This window comes from Capra hircus, chromosome 5 (assembly GCF_001704415.2).
Source record: "Capra hircus breed San Clemente chromosome 5, ASM170441v1, whole genome shotgun sequence".
Lineage (NCBI taxonomy): Eukaryota > Metazoa > Chordata > Mammalia > Artiodactyla > Bovidae > Capra > Capra hircus.
In genome coordinates this window covers 44,529,844-44,545,419 of record NC_030812.1, presented here as the reverse complement: position 1 = coordinate 44,545,419, position 15,576 = coordinate 44,529,844, and the positions used below count along the sequence as shown (strand labels likewise).

Below are 15,576 nucleotides of genomic sequence, written 5' to 3'. Positions count from 1 at the left end.
TTTTATCCTGTTGTACATTATATCCTTAGTATGTACTTATAACTGCAAGTTTATACCTTCTGACTGCCTTTGTGCACTCCCCCCCTTTTTTTATAATTCTAATAGATTTCACCATTTTTAAGTTATAATAACATGCTACAATTACAGGACAACTCCATGACTCCTCTTTCACCTTCTGGCTTTAATTTTCATTTGTGTATTATAAATTTACTGTTTATTAGTAATAAAACTCTCAGAAAAAAACTACATTTTAAAATGATTCAAAATACTGATTGATTAGTATATATTAATATATATATTACATTTTGTATTGACAGTGGGAGTTTCCTATAAGATACATTCCAGTTTCAGAGATGTTAAAATATATTTTAAAAATGCCTCTTAGATTTTAGTGGAATATAGTAAGTATAGCTAAATTTATAATATAGTTCAGTTAGTTTTTAACGTATTCTAAACTGGTTGTAGTAATAGGACTAAATTAAGGATGGAAACCCACATATGATTGGAAAATAGTTTAAGGCTATGCATTGTATCTTTTTGCCTACCTAGAAGAAACTTTCTATTAATAAACTAGACAAACACTGAATAGCAGTAGTCCTCCTCCTTTCTTAGTGTTTTGTTAAACTAGTAGGTAAAAGGGTAGAGCAGTGATTCTCAGATGAGGGAACATCAGTTCTGCTACACTGTATTGAGCAGTAGCCCAGACCATTGCTATTACAATTATTTTTAAAGCTATCTTTTACTGATTATTACTATGTGCAAGGACTCTTGAGGGAAATTACCACATTTCATATGCCAGTCACTGTTTGAGGTTCTGGGGATATAAGAAAAGACAAACATTGTCATTTTTGTGGACTTGTATATCCATCTCACAACCTTACCGTATAGGCATTACTGTCTCCATTTTCCCTGTAAGGAAAGTGAAGCTCTAAAAGGTTTCATGACTTGCCAAAGATTATACAAAATCAGGTTTTAAAATGTAGATGCTGTGAACCACTCTGCTGTGCTGTCAAAATTGTCCCTCTTTGGGGTTCAGTGAATGAGAACAAGTGTTTTCAGTGACTCAGACAACAATTATCATAACCCCTTTGAAATTCTGATATAACTCTACCTATCTTAAAATTATGCATGAAATTTTAAAAACTGAACTAATGGCCATTGCCAACCATTCGGGGTTGGCATTCATAATGAAATCCTCTTTTTATCGTTGGCTTAGAATCTGTAAACAGTTTTTCAAAGCTGGTGTAGTAGAAGGCACGAATTTAAAAAATAGGTATTAGTTCCAATCTTGGCTTTTTTTTTTTTTAAATTAAGGAAAATACTATCCCAAGAGTTGGTATTTAGTAGGATTTAAATAAGAATATTTTGCTTTTTTGTCCATATAAGGAAATATTGGCAAAAAAATTAATGAAAGAGAATGACTTACTTCGTTTGTGGTTCCTTCTTATCAGTGTTCCTTGTTAGAAAGCTGCTTATTGGTAAGTTAAATTTGTTTTGTCACTGTTTTTGTATTCGAAAGTCTGTTGATGATTTTCATATTTCCTACTTGAAGATTGAAAAGTTTTCAATTTCTTGTTAATTTAGGGCTCTACAGTTAAAATTCTTGTTTGTGTTACTAAAATTAAACTGATAAGTGTTATTTATAATTTCCACAAGCTGGAAACAAACCAAAATATCCATGAGCTGGTGAATGGATAAAGAAAATATCACCTATATCCATACTATGCTTTTTATCAATAATAAATAGAAGGAACAAATTACTAATAAAGCAGTAATATGGGTGAACCTGTCTCATCCTGGCAATAAGTAATACTTTGGATAAATGAAGCAACTGGGAAGAAAGAAGGACCCTAGTCATCTCATTAGGAAATGTAATTCCCAGAAATGTTTACATTTTATAGTATATACAAGTGTCCTCATTCACAGCTTCCCATTTCTTAGAAAACAAAAGCCTTTTGGTTTAGTTTTTCTTTCTGGCTTGTTTACTTTGTGAGGATCTCTGAAAATGCTCAACTATTGTAGATTTTCTAATTTTTCATTTTCAGTTTCCTGTTGGGGTCTTTAGACCATTTACAGAAAGAACATGTCTCTCTTTAAAATTTCCTGAAGTTAATATATTTTGTTTCCTGTGTTCATTCTGTTTACAGTGTTAAATGTTGAGCAGTCTACCCCTGAAATAGTATATTTCCTAAATTTTTCTTCTCTCAAGGCGAGTTTTTTTTTTAAATATGCTGGACTGTTTGAATCTGGTCTTTACTGTCCTCCTCCTGTTAATCTCTTTCTTCTATGATAAAATTAAGTACTTAGTAATTCAGTTGGGATTCTACAACAAATTTCTGTTCATCTACCTGAGATTTAGAAAAATCTTTAAACATAACTCCAACTAAATTCTAGACCAGTTTTTAAATTCAGTTTCTACAACTCTGACTTCTACTCTAGCAATTTAAGAGATTTCTTTGCTAAGAAACTGTCAAGAAAAGTAATGCATTTCAGTGGTATGGTCAAGGAGTAAGTGGAATAGAAAGGCATTTTGGGAAGTATAAAGAGACAGTGGTTCAGGGAGGGTAGGTTTCCAAAGGTTTGAGCAGGGGAGTAAAGGAAGGCTGTCTTAGTCATCTTATTTTGAATCTTTGGAATACCAATTAGAGGAGTTGATTATTGAATGTTATTTTTTTCTCATAATTATTCTATGTTTATAATTCCTCTGAAAGTGTTAATTTTTACATTTTAAAAGTTGGCCATAAGTCCTGTTGTTATTCTGTAGTTGTCAAAGTCCCCATTTTTGTAATTTAGCGATGAAAGTGCAAGAGTCAAGATTATATTGGAAGTTTATAAAAGACACAGAAGTTTTTCCTAGAAAAGGTATGGCCTTGACAAATAAGAGAGAGATCACTAGAGTCAAAAAAAATGGTGTTGGGGTAATTAACTGGAAAGAGATACATTGGGAACTGTTTGGATAATGGAAGTGTTTTAAATGTTAATGAGAGTTGTGTTTGAGGTTGGAGGGTATTGCCATATGCCAAAATTCATTTAACTGTGTGCTTAAGATCTGCTTGTTTACTGAATGTAAATTATTCCTCAATATGATATAAAGTGAAAATGAAAGTAAAGGTCGTTCAGTCGTGTCTGACTCTTTGCGACCCCGTGGACTATACAGTCCATGGAATTCTCCAGGCCAGAATACCGGAGCGGGTAGCCTTTCCCTTCTCCAAGGGATCTTCCCAACCCAGGGATTGAACCCAGGTCTCCTGCATTGCAGGTGGATTCTTTACCAGCTGAGCCATAAGGGAAGCCCAAGAATACTGGAGTGGGTAGCCTGTGCCTTCTCCAGTGTATCTTCCTAACCCAGGAATCAAGCAGAAGGGGTTTCCTGCATTGCAGGCGGATGTTTACCAACTGAGCTATGAGGGAATATGATATGATCTAAGTGTGCTTTAATTTTTTTTTCCATTGAGGCATTTTCATATTTGTATTATCCCTAGAAAAAGGATCCCAGGAATTTCTCTCCTGTGTTTTTATCTTGCTTCTTCATTGTCCATGATGCCAGCTCAAGTTGTCAGTTCAGTGAAACCATACTGACGGGTTAGGAGCATATTATTCTGCCATTTTTCTAGATCTTTTAGTGGCACCTCAGATCTAGGGGCTGATCACTCCACACTTGTTTGACCTGCCTGTGAGGTTCACAGTAGTTTTCTCAACTCTGCAATCATTGATTTCAAATTCACTAGTGTAATCATGCTTCATTATCATATTATCACAGAAACTGACTGGAGCAAGCCTAGTAAGAACCTGATACTTGCCTCTCCTTTCAGCATTATTGATGCTCTTGAGAGCATCAGCTGGGACTTTCGTGTGCACCATGATAGCAGCACAGAAAGAGTTTAAAAAATTCTTTTTAACAAAGGTATTCTTACAAACAGATCTTCAGGTCTCTTGACCAAGCAGAAGTTAGGAAGGTGCCCCATAATCAGCCCCACAGTTCATGACCCTGTAATGCTGTCATGAAAGTGAGTGACCCACGGTGAAGTTTGGCCCATCACTCACCTTTGCCTGAATTGGTCACTGATTGTACTCATCTTCAACCTTTAGTGCTTGGGGCCAGTTTGAATTTCACTGGAGGCTTTTCAGACCTATGTGTCCATCCATTCCAAACAGCTCTCCCTTATACAGTGAATGTAAACAAAACAGTTCAGGACAAAATAGAACATGAGACAAAATTTTGCGCAAGTAGACTAACAAAAAGCAAAGCAAGTAGCTGAAGAATTATGAACTAATGGCAAAAATACATATTAAGTAGTACACTGCAGGCCAAAATCAAAAGCCTAAATTGCCTTATACAAAAACCTACTTGGTACAAATCCTAGAATAACAGATTTAACAGTGTGAGCTCAAGGAACTTATTGGAGCACCCATCATTGTTGTTACTGACTCATGTGATACGAAAATCTAAGAACAAACAAGCTGGACACAGGCAGCCCATTCAGTACGCTTGTTTGTCTGAGGGCATCCTTTGGAATGATGCCAGAGGAGGATCTTAAGTGGACAATCAAAGAATGAGCAATACCATTCAATAGCTGAAGTTATTGATTACTTAAGGAAACGCTACCCTGGTCTCATATTGCCTGCCCTGATCTGAGCAGACTACTAGTCTTACAGAGTCTTTAGGGAATTTCAAAGTCCAGAGATCCACAAACTTTCAAAGGCAGGAATGAATTAATTATCAACTGTAAAAGCAGCATCAGTTAAGTTAGACAGTTGCTGATTGTTGGCATTTTTCTGGGTGTTCACTGAAGTCTCTCTCTCTTTTTTTAAGTTATGACACTTGCAAAGAAGTGAATCAATAAGTGGCACAGCCCAGCTGCCTAAAGGATAAAAGATTCAGGGAAATAAGTCTGTTTGTGTTAAAGTTAGTTGATTTGCTCTTTGGGATGCTGTTTAATAAATTATTGACCCCAAAGTTACCATGTTCCGTCTAGCTGGGTTCAGAAACACAAATTTGAAGATGTCTTTCGTTAGAGTCCTAAGTTTATTTTTAAATATTTCTCAAATATTAATGTAGGTCTGGGTGGTTGGATAATGTCTACATGGAGCTGAATAGAATTACCACCTAAGTAATCCTATTTTTAAATGACTTTACATTAAAAGAAATAAACCTGACCAGTTACACATTTACAGAAAACAACTTTTTTGTCATGAATTAAATGCGCACTACCATGTGGGATATTCTTTAAAGTGAAAGGTGGTTCAGCTTTTATTTATATCTTTTTTCATGAAATATCTGGTAAGAACTGTGCAGTTCACAAAAGTTAAGGAGTGTTCCAGTACTGGAGAGAAGTCTATGGAAATGATAAGTTCACTAAGTTTAGAAATAAAATATAGGAACTAGTAAGTGGGAAAGTTAGCAACTGACTTTTTTGGTATTTTTTAAATTTGGTCTCTTCCAGGGCCCCCTACCCCCCCCCCCCCACCCCAGTTAAGGAATGGAGAAAAATACAGTAAGTGATCCATGTATTTAAAGGCACAAGTGAAGGAGAAGTTTTTGAAAAGTCATCCTTGGTATTAAACATGGCATCCTAAGGAGAAATAAAAGGATGGCATATAGTAGTAGTTAGTTGCTCAGTCGTGTCCGACCCTTTGGCAACCCCATGGACTGTAGCCCTGTTCCAGGCTCCTCTGTCCTTGGAATTCTCCAGGCGAGAATACTGGAGTGGATTGCCACTTCCTTCTCCAGGGTATCGAACCCAGGTCTCCTGCATTGCTGGGAGATTCTTTTACCATCTGAGCTACCAGATGAATAAAACACAGGATTTCTTCCAAGAGTATGGACCAGAAAGAAAGAACATATAAAGAGGTTTAATACAAAGAAATATGTCAAAGTGAGTCCATTCTTAATTGACTGAGAAGTAAGAGGCTATCAATAAAAGGCTGGTCACAGAAGCATATTCACTAAAGTAAATGGTTATTGGTGGGTTAAATGTGTTCAGACCAGTCCTGGTATTGTGTTACTATAAGTAAAGAACTCCGACTCTTTGCAACCCCATGGTCTGTAGCCTACCAGACTCCTCCGTCCATGGGATTTTCCAGGCAAGAGTGCTGGAGTGGATTGCCATTTCCTTCTCCAGGGGATCTTCCTGACCCAGGAATCGAACCTGGGTCTCCCTCATTGCAGGCAGACGCTTTACCATCTGAGGTACCAGGGAAGCAGATATCAATAAAAGGCTGGTCACAGAAGTGTATTCACTAAAGTAAATAGTTATTGGTGGGTTAAATGTGTTCAGACCAGTCCTGGTATTGTGTTACTATAAGTAAAGAACTGTCATCTCTTCATTGAAGAGGATTTAAAGCCTGGTCTGGTGGCTACTTTTGTACCATAGCCACTAGCAAATTATTTTTTTTTTTCTAGAAATGTGGGAGCTTTGTATTCTCACGTTATTCCCCATCCTGGAAACTTGCAGATCTTCTTTCCCTCTCAGTAGTAAGCTAAAATTTTAAAATGATGAGCCTTGGTATGGGTTGTTTCTTTGGGGTTTTATGTTTATTTGATTTTCCCTGTTTCATCATACTGAATACTCAGTAGACATTTATCAGTCTGGACACTCACGTTCTTGAGATTTACTTTTGATTCCTGACCGTTTTTGGTCTCTTTGCCACCCCATCCAAACACCACCCTCAACCTTCTCTCAGACACACAGGCACACAAACTTCAGTAATAGATACTTGGTCAGCTTTCTCTGCTAACTCATTTACCATTTATGTATCTCAGAGGCCAGCAAGTTTTTTCTGTGAATGCTTCATATTAATAGTAAGTATTTAGTAATAGTATCTGTGGATCAGATAGCTTCTGTTATAAGGACTTAACTCTGCCATTACAAGACAGCAGCCACAGACAATACAAATGAATGGATGTGGCTGTATTTCAGTGAAGCTTTATGTGCAAAAACAGGGAGTTGGATTTGTTTGCAAATCCCTCCTCTATACTGTTCATCTTTACCAGAAAGTTAGCTCAGTTGAGGGCAGGAATTTTATTTGCTGTTCATTGGGGATATCCTTGTACTTAGTAGACCTCAACTACTTGTGATTCAGGATTACAAGTGGTTCAGAAAAGGAGATAACATGTTTATCACTGCCGTCTTTTAGCCAATAGAATGCCCCTTAATGCAGTTTTTCAGTCCTCTCCCCCCACCCCCGTTTTTCTTGATGGAGTATTTTATAGTAACTGAATATAGTAGGACTAAGAATCATGTCTAGAATTCTGCAATTTCTTTCTTCGGATGTTTTATAAAGAGCCCTACCAGTAGCATTATTTACTAAGTTTGTTTATGAAATGCTCCATCTTAGTATGGTATAGTAGTCATTTTAAATAAATGCATGAATGTTTTATTTATATAAGAAGCACATGAATGCAAAGATATTACTTAAGAATTCTTTCTTTTTTTTTTTCTTAATAAGGTACTAGCTTTTACAAGTTTGCACCATGCGTGAGTATAAGCTAGTCGTTCTTGGCTCGGGAGGCGTTGGAAAATCTGCTCTGGTAAGACATTCTCACTGTACCCAAGCTATTCACACTTAAGACATGTTCTTTTTCTGTTGAGTGTTAGGTTTTGCTTATTTTTTTGTTAAGGTGAAATCTCATTGATTTTAGAAGTAATATGATATTTTTTCTTGTAATTTAGACAACTTTTAGTTGTATCTGGGTAGATCATATTCTCTCTGGAACATGGGTTCCAGACCAGAATACAGTTTGGACTTAAGCCCAGTTTGGACTTGAGCACATACAAGTCTATGTCTGTCTGCATTTCAGAGCAAGATAGAAATAAATATTGGTCCATTTCATTGTGAGTTGGCTTAAAAAATATAAGTTTTATGTTATAAAAATTAAATAACTATATTTTTAAAACTTTTTTCAAAGTTTACCTTTGACTGTCCCACCATGTTTTTTATATCAAAAAATAGTAAAGTAAGAAAGAAGACACAACTTGACAATGGTAGGTAGGAAGGGGAGAAACTTAGGGGAAATAACTTGGTGAATGGTTCAGAGTTTAGCAAAGCCCCACCTCAAGATAGACTGACCATCTTACTTTGCCACTTGTTTGTCACATAAACACCCAGCACAGAATTTGACTTGCTTGGATCAAACTGAGAAGTGTGTACCATGGAATATGAACTGTGTTTTCATTTGTAAACATATTCAAAGTGATGGAGAGGCATTGTGAGTGTGCACATATGTGTGTTCACCAAATAATTAGCCACTTTCTAACTAAAATTCACATTGAAGCCCTAAAACTGAAATAGGAACCATTTAACAATTTTTAAATATAAGCTCTAAATTTAGACCTACCCAATAAGGAACATTATGATTATTAATATTTAAATAAAGCTTTCTGAGGTAATTTTCCCACCAAATACTTATGTTCGAAGGTAGTTGTGGTTATTTTTTTTTTATCAGTGGTATAACTACTTATGTGAAATTAATATTTTTGAATGTACAGACTTGGATTTTTCTTTTTGAGGGAGTATAATGGTATGTTAATTTTTTTCAGACTGTACAGTTTGTTCAAGGAATTTTTGTTGAAAAATATGATCCTACGATAGAAGATTCTTATAGGAAGGTATGTTACTTTAGAAGGCTTTTGCTTTCAATTTTACTGTAAACATAAATTATTGTTTTTAGCTTAATAAATATTAAATGTTGTCTATAGAGTATAGGATGAGGAGCAGAGTTAATTTATAAAATTAGTGGGGAGAACTCACATCTGATTATTTCCTGGCATTGCATGTTTACCATCTTACAAGAATCTTAATCACTCTTGCTTTATCTTTCTTTCTTGCTCACAAAGAATTTTAAGTTTACACTGACCCCCAAGTTGTAATTTGTTACAATTTGGCTTTAGAGTTGAGACATCCACTTCAGGTGGGTAGTTCCATGTTTCTCCCCTCTTTCTGCCCACCAAAGACTGAATGACTCTCAGGCTCCCTGCTTTTTATATAAAGATGTAAGTACAAAAGTCTCCCTAATTCCTATTTACAACTCCTTGAGAAAATTCCACTGCTCATAATAGTAGAAAAGTTTATTGTTCATTTCTGTAACACGTGACAATAAAACTTAATATGCAGACATTTTTAATTTACAAGGGAGAGAATTACCCGCCACCTTAAAGCAGCCAGCCTGGCCCTTGCTGCGGTGCAGACACTGTTTCCATTCCTCTTCTGTGTCCACAGTCTGCCAAAACTAGAAACCCTTTCTGGACCCCACCTCTGAGGCAGCATTACTCTTTTTTCTGCATCTGTATCTTTTTTTCCTAGGAAATGTTAGGTTTAAAGGGTACAGGGATATATAATTTATTTGATAGCTCTTCTTCCTTGCTACCAAAAATTTTGTTCCAATATAGTGAAGGGGATGTAGTTATAAGCAAAAGGAAAGTATATCTAAGGTATGGCAGAATTGATAAAGATAGTTACTTCTGACATTATTGGAACTGTTACTGCATTAAATAAAAATTTTTTGAGCTGATTTGAAATTATTTCCTCTGCAGAATTAAGTGCTGAGTGATTCACATTGAGATTGGAGCTTGTATATCTTGTAGATATCTTTATATTAAATTGAGAACTCATGGTTTTTGCACTTGGTGCAGTTTGAGGGTCAGTAAACGTTAGTTATCCAGCTATTTTTTTCTCCTGTTTCGTTAAAGCATGTATTACTTGAGATTAGTATCAAAGTTGCTATAATCTGTGTCTGTTTTAAATATCATATTAATATTATACATATTAAAGTAGTCTTATATACAGGAAAAAAAATGAAGATCTACCTTAATTTCCCCCCTAGCAAGTTGAAGTAGATGCACAGCAGTGTATGCTTGAAATCTTGGATACTGCAGGAACGGTATGTAAAGCACTACCCAAGTGTATGCACAGCTTGTGCAGTGTTGGCCTTATAAATGCTGGTATACTTACAGACAAGCATTATTTAACAGTAAGGCTTGCATTAAGTCTTAAAGCTGTCTTCCTTATCCTCTTGAATTATTTTCTTGTGTGCATGGGTTATTTACTGAAGAAATAAGTAGAAAATTTGTATGAAAATTTTCATAGCTTCACTAGTACTTTTAAAGAAAGTTAGGCTATATTTCCATATATTAAATTATGTGGGAAATACCTGAGATTCCTCAGTGACTGTGTGAAGTATTTTGAATAGTACCTTTCATCCTTCAATATATTTACAGAACAGCTAGATCTGATGGTATCTGAAGGTGAAGGGAAGATTTACTCTGGATGTGTGGTATTCATTCATCTAATGTTTGAGTACCTGATATGTGTCGTGGCTTGTATTCTTACACTCAAAAGCTTACAGTCGAGTGAAGGAGGAAGTGTGGGGAAAATGGCACCATGTAGGTAACTTGCTGGTGGACCTCGGAGAGCTGGAGCATTATGAGCTAGCTGTGAGTAATGGTGATTCGATTTGGGTGCCTTCCGTATGGTGGCTTGAAAAGCTGCCTTCAAGCAGCGTTTGAAGATGGGACGTTTCCACTTCAGTGCATTTACTGCACATAAGCCTGCTCTGGTGTATATTTTTAAACAAAACACTTATTTCTTGAAATACCAATTTTTCAAATAGCCACGGACTACAGTTTTAAGAGATGTTACATAACACTACTACATTCTTCTTTGAGCTCTAATTATAGACTTTGAAAATTGTCAAATTAACTGTCAAAACATTATTTTTTTTTAATGATTCTTTCTTTCAACTGTAGGAACAATTCACAGCAATGAGGGATTTGTACATGAAAAATGGACAAGGCTTTGCATTAGTTTATTCCATCACAGCACAGTCCACATTTAATGATTTACAAGATCTGAGAGAACAGATTCTTCGAGTTAAAGACACGGATGATGTAAGCTGGCTTCATAATAACTACATTTTCTTTCAAACACTTATTGTGGTGATATCCGATTTAAAAGTTTGAATTTAAATCCAATTTAAACTTCATCTATTTTGAGGAGTTTGTTTTTCAAAAGCTTTTTCTTTGAAAGCGAAAAACATACCTTTAACACTGTATAAAATGTAAAAAGTGAGAAATACCTTCCTCCTGTGTAAAATAAAATTTATACCCTTCCTGTTTTTTTCCCTTCATATTTTTGAATCTTGTGTTTGGTGGAGAAGGGGGAGAGGTGTCGGTGGCAAATATTATAGTAGAGCAGATGACGTTCTGGTAGATTTAAGAGCCTTTTTAATAGGAATCAGAACAACACATGAACACATCTCAAGCAGTTATGACAGAAGGAGCAAGAAAGCCAACAAATATATTCAATTCTAATGTTAAGTAACATGCCCCTTCCAAGTACACCATAATGGAGTTTAACCCTGTAGGAAACTACAAAAGGATTTTTTAAATTCCTCGTCACGCTATGTATATAAATTCATCTTGCATCAGAATCACCTGTAAAGCTAGTTAAAACAGATTGCCAGGTCCCACTCCGAGAGTTTCTGATTCAGTAGGTCTGGAATAGGGCTCAGAAATTTGCATTTCTAACATATTTCCAGATGGTATTGGTGCTGCTGGTCTGGGCATCATACTTTTAAGAAGCACTGTACTATGTATAGTTTAATTATAGCAACTATTTCGAGAGCTTGAGAGCACCTGTTAGAAATATCCACATTTCCTTGCCTTCTGAAGGACGCCTTTGGGGGGACCTTAACATACTTAGGGCTTCCCTGGTGGCTCAGACGGTAAAGCGTCTATCTACAATGCCGGAGACTTGGGTTCGATCCCTGGGTCGGGAAGATTCCCTGGAGAAGGGAATGGCAATCCACTCCAGTACTCTTGCCTGGAAAATCCCATGGACGGAGGAGCTTGATGCAGGCTACTGTTCGTGGGATTGCAAAGAGTTGGGTACGACTAAGAGACTTCCTTTTCTTTCTTTAACATACTTTAGTTTAGCAGCTTTAGTTGGTAAAGCTGTTTACCAGTGTCTCTGGTAACTACTGTAGGTTTTCTATCAGTTACATTAAACAGGTATTTACTAGTATAATACTGTATATCTGTTCCTTAAAAAGCCACAAATCTTGATTTTCTAGTTTGGATTTTTTCCAAAACTTCTTTAGAGAGCCAATGTCTAAAGGATTAATAGGAGTTTTACAGAATAAGGATTATTTTTCCTGTAGTGTCCAAAAACATGATTCATATGGTCTAGATGTTTAGTAAATTAAGATGATTTTAATTTTTGACTTTTAATATAGACTATATGAAAAGCTAAAAATTCTACCTTAAATTTTATCTACCTTCTAAATTTCTCCTTTTTTTGTGTTATAAAATTGAGAGTGACTTATTTGATAAATACTTGTTAAGAAACCAGAAAATCTGATATTTATTTATGTCCCTTGGAGAAACACTTTAAAATTTTGGAATATGTTGACTTTTTATGAAATTTCCTTTTGCATTTTCTTTTTAAAAAGGTTTTGTGTTTTCTTACTATAAGCTATAATTAGTTCATTGTGAGGAACTTCCCTGGCAGTCCAGTGATTATGTCTGTGCTTCCACTGCCAGGGCATGGCTTCAGTCCCTGATCAGGGAGCTAAGATCCTGCATGCTGCTCAGGATGCCTAAAATAAAAGTCTGTTTTGATACAATTTTCATGGTTTTTCCTCCCTCTTTTATAAGTAGATCATAGCTAGTTTTCTAAAAAATTTATGTGACAAGTTCTTAAGTTAATTGCTAATGCTTTTATATTTAACTGTCAGTTTTAGCACACCTTATTAATTTAGTGTTTTTCTTTGGCATAAAATAAAAACTAATCCTTATGGTTGACTCTTAGAATTTTGATTTGAATTTATGTAGCATATTTGTTTACTTATTTGTTTTTACCCGTTTAGGTTCCGATGATTCTGGTTGGTAATAAGTGTGACTTGGAAGATGAAAGAGTTGTAGGAAAGGAACAAGGTCAAAATCTAGCACGACAGTGGAACAACTGTGCATTCTTAGAATCCTCTGCAAAATCAAAAATAAATGTTAATGAGGTATGGTATAATAGAACTCTTGATTTGGAATTTAGCTTTCAGAATTAATGGAAAGTAATGAGTGTGTATTAACACAGCCCCAAGTTAATTAAATATGTTAATTAGCATGCTAACAAGCAATAATACTATTTGAGCCTCTTTTATTAAACACTGGTGGTACAGTAGAATTTACCATAAAATGAAATAAGATTAAATGGAAAAGAATAGGGGTGGGGAAGACAGATTTAATCCTCAGATGTGTGAACAATGGTATGTAAAAGATGAAGACAAATTCAAGAGGAACTTAAAATTATGTTGTAGAATAAGAATACATAGAGTCAAAGAAGAGTAAAGGATTGTTCTCTCTGGATGATGATAAATGTTCTGACTAAACTAAGGTTTCTGCAGCTACTCAGTATTTACTTTAGGGAGAATGATGTTAGCCCTCCCAAAAAATAAACAGAAAAGCACTTGACAATTACAAGAATACCTGGCTTTACTCTCGTTCCTTAAATGAACAGAATATTTGCTTTCTGGAGAAGAGTTATGGAAAGTTCAATTTTTTCATTGTACTCTTTCACTTGTAGTTTGGGTGGGGGGGCGGTTTCCCTGCAATTGAAAATAAAAAATTAATAAATGTTTGCAGATCTTTTATGACCTAGTGCGACAAATTAACAGAAAAACTCCAGTGCCTGGGAAGGCCCGCAAAAAGTCGTCATGTCAGCTGCTTTAATATACTAAATGCATTGTAGCTCTGAGCCAGGTATGTTAATTTATCCTTTCTTCTGTTTTGTTTGTTTCCTCTAATTTTTAACCTCAACTTTATTAAAGGTCAAAAAAGCAAGTATAGAGTTTTCTGTTGTAGAAAACAAATGGTTACGTCTTACGAGTTAATATGATATCCTAGTAATTGAAATAATTATTTCACTTATATATGATCATGAGAAGTAAGGTATTCCACATAAGTATTCTAAATGAGTTTATCCAGTATATACTCACGTCTCAGTGAGTCACTGGTTTGTGCTGGCAACATAGTGATGATCAAAACCAATCTTCTCTGTTCTCTTCTTTGTTGCCTTAAGCTAATAAAGGTCTAGTGTAAAAGTCAGACAAACCATTGCAAAATATTATAAATGCTGTTGGCGGAATAAATGCAGCATGGTACTGATAATTAAAACCCCTGACATCATGTAGCAGACAAAGTACTGCCTATATGTTAGTTGAATTCTCAGAACAATTCTGTGTGGCAGAATTATTATAATTCCCATATTACAGATGAGTGAACTGAGGCACAGAAAGATTGTTCAATCCCTATAGTTAGTGAGTAGCAGAGTCAGAATTGAATCTAATGATCTGAGTACATGGCTCAGAATTTGAACTCTGAACTGATTACCTAAGTCCATAATTAGTCACTATGCTGTTATGGGTACTATCAAGAGTATTTAATTGGGGCACCAAACCAGTCAGATGTGAACTATGGATTCAGGGAAAGTCTCAGAGTGAGAGCATCTAAGTTGAAATCTGATGGATAAGTAGAAATTAGAGGGTAAAGAGTTCTTGGGCAGAGAGAACCATGGATGCAATCTTGAGATGAGACCACAAAGGAAAATTGAGCAAACATCAGTATAACATAGTTTTTGAAAACAGTTATATCAAATGAGTTAATACTTTCAAAGCAGTTAGTTCAGTACCTGGCACGTGGTAAACCCTCATCTGTTAGCTGCTGTTTGCCAAGTATCATTAAGCCGTATTTTTCTACTGTATTCTTGCCGTTGGGAACTTTGGACTAGCTCTGCTTCTTCCCATGTTAAATGACCCTGTACAACCATAGTACTCTGATTCTGTAGTTTTCTAGAGTTTTGTGCCTACTCTCCACTTACGACTTAGTGCTTAGAGATACAACTTTTCATTTTTTATATCCTCTCCTTTCCAACCACTTGGCCATTCTTAACAGCACACTTGTGCCTGAGCTCACTCTGCCATCTGTCCTTTCCAGTTTGCTCCATTCAGTCTGCTAAGATTTAGAAAACTTAGGAAACTCGTTCAGTCTGTAAACGAGGGCTTAAAGTTCAAAGCATTTGTGGAAATTATTTCATCAGCCATATCTATATTAACATTCTGGAGCAAGTCTGATTCCCAGAAAACCAATATAAAAAGGAAGTATTTTTTTTAGCCCAGGCGTATGTACAGAAAATCATCCAAAGTAAATAAATAAATGACAGACTGATGAATTCTGATTTTACCCTTTTAAGTTTAGATAAGATTTTAGTGTAATAACAGCCTTTTCTGACATTTCTCTTAAAGTAAGTAGGATCTGTTTTATAGAATTAAAAATCTATATAACTGCCAACTGTAGAGAGCCTTCATGAAATAAATTTGCTTTATTGACTTCTCTACACCAGCTTTTTAGCCGCTTGCTGAAAGAGTAGGGAAGAGAAGTCTTGGAAAGCTTGGTCAGATGTGCATTCTGTACTCACGATGTAATTCTAGGATTATAAACCCTCTCATAGGCCAGCCATGTTGGTAGTATTGCTGCCTGTTTGATTCTAGTCAAGTTGACTTGATGTAAAATTTTAATATGGGGTTTT

At 35.6% G+C, this 15,576-nt stretch overlaps 1 protein-coding gene across 2 annotated transcripts in view; it reads left to right on the top strand.

Annotated features, from left to right (window-relative positions):
* The window catches only part of RAP1B (RAP1B, member of RAS oncogene family), a 47,335-nt gene that overhangs the window by 29,413 nt on the left and 2,346 nt on the right, over positions 1 to 15,576 (top strand). For both annotated transcript variants that reach the window (XM_018047553.1, NM_001287233.1), the window contains 6 exon segments: positions 7,450 to 7,531; positions 8,541 to 8,609; positions 9,824 to 9,880; positions 10,746 to 10,886; positions 12,866 to 13,009; positions 13,635 to 13,751. In XM_018047553.1, coding sequence (XP_017903042.1) covers positions 7,475 to 7,531; positions 8,541 to 8,609; positions 9,824 to 9,880; positions 10,746 to 10,886; positions 12,866 to 13,009; positions 13,635 to 13,721 — 555 coding nt within the window. In that variant the 5' untranslated portion in view covers positions 7,450 to 7,474 and the 3' untranslated portion in view covers positions 13,722 to 13,751.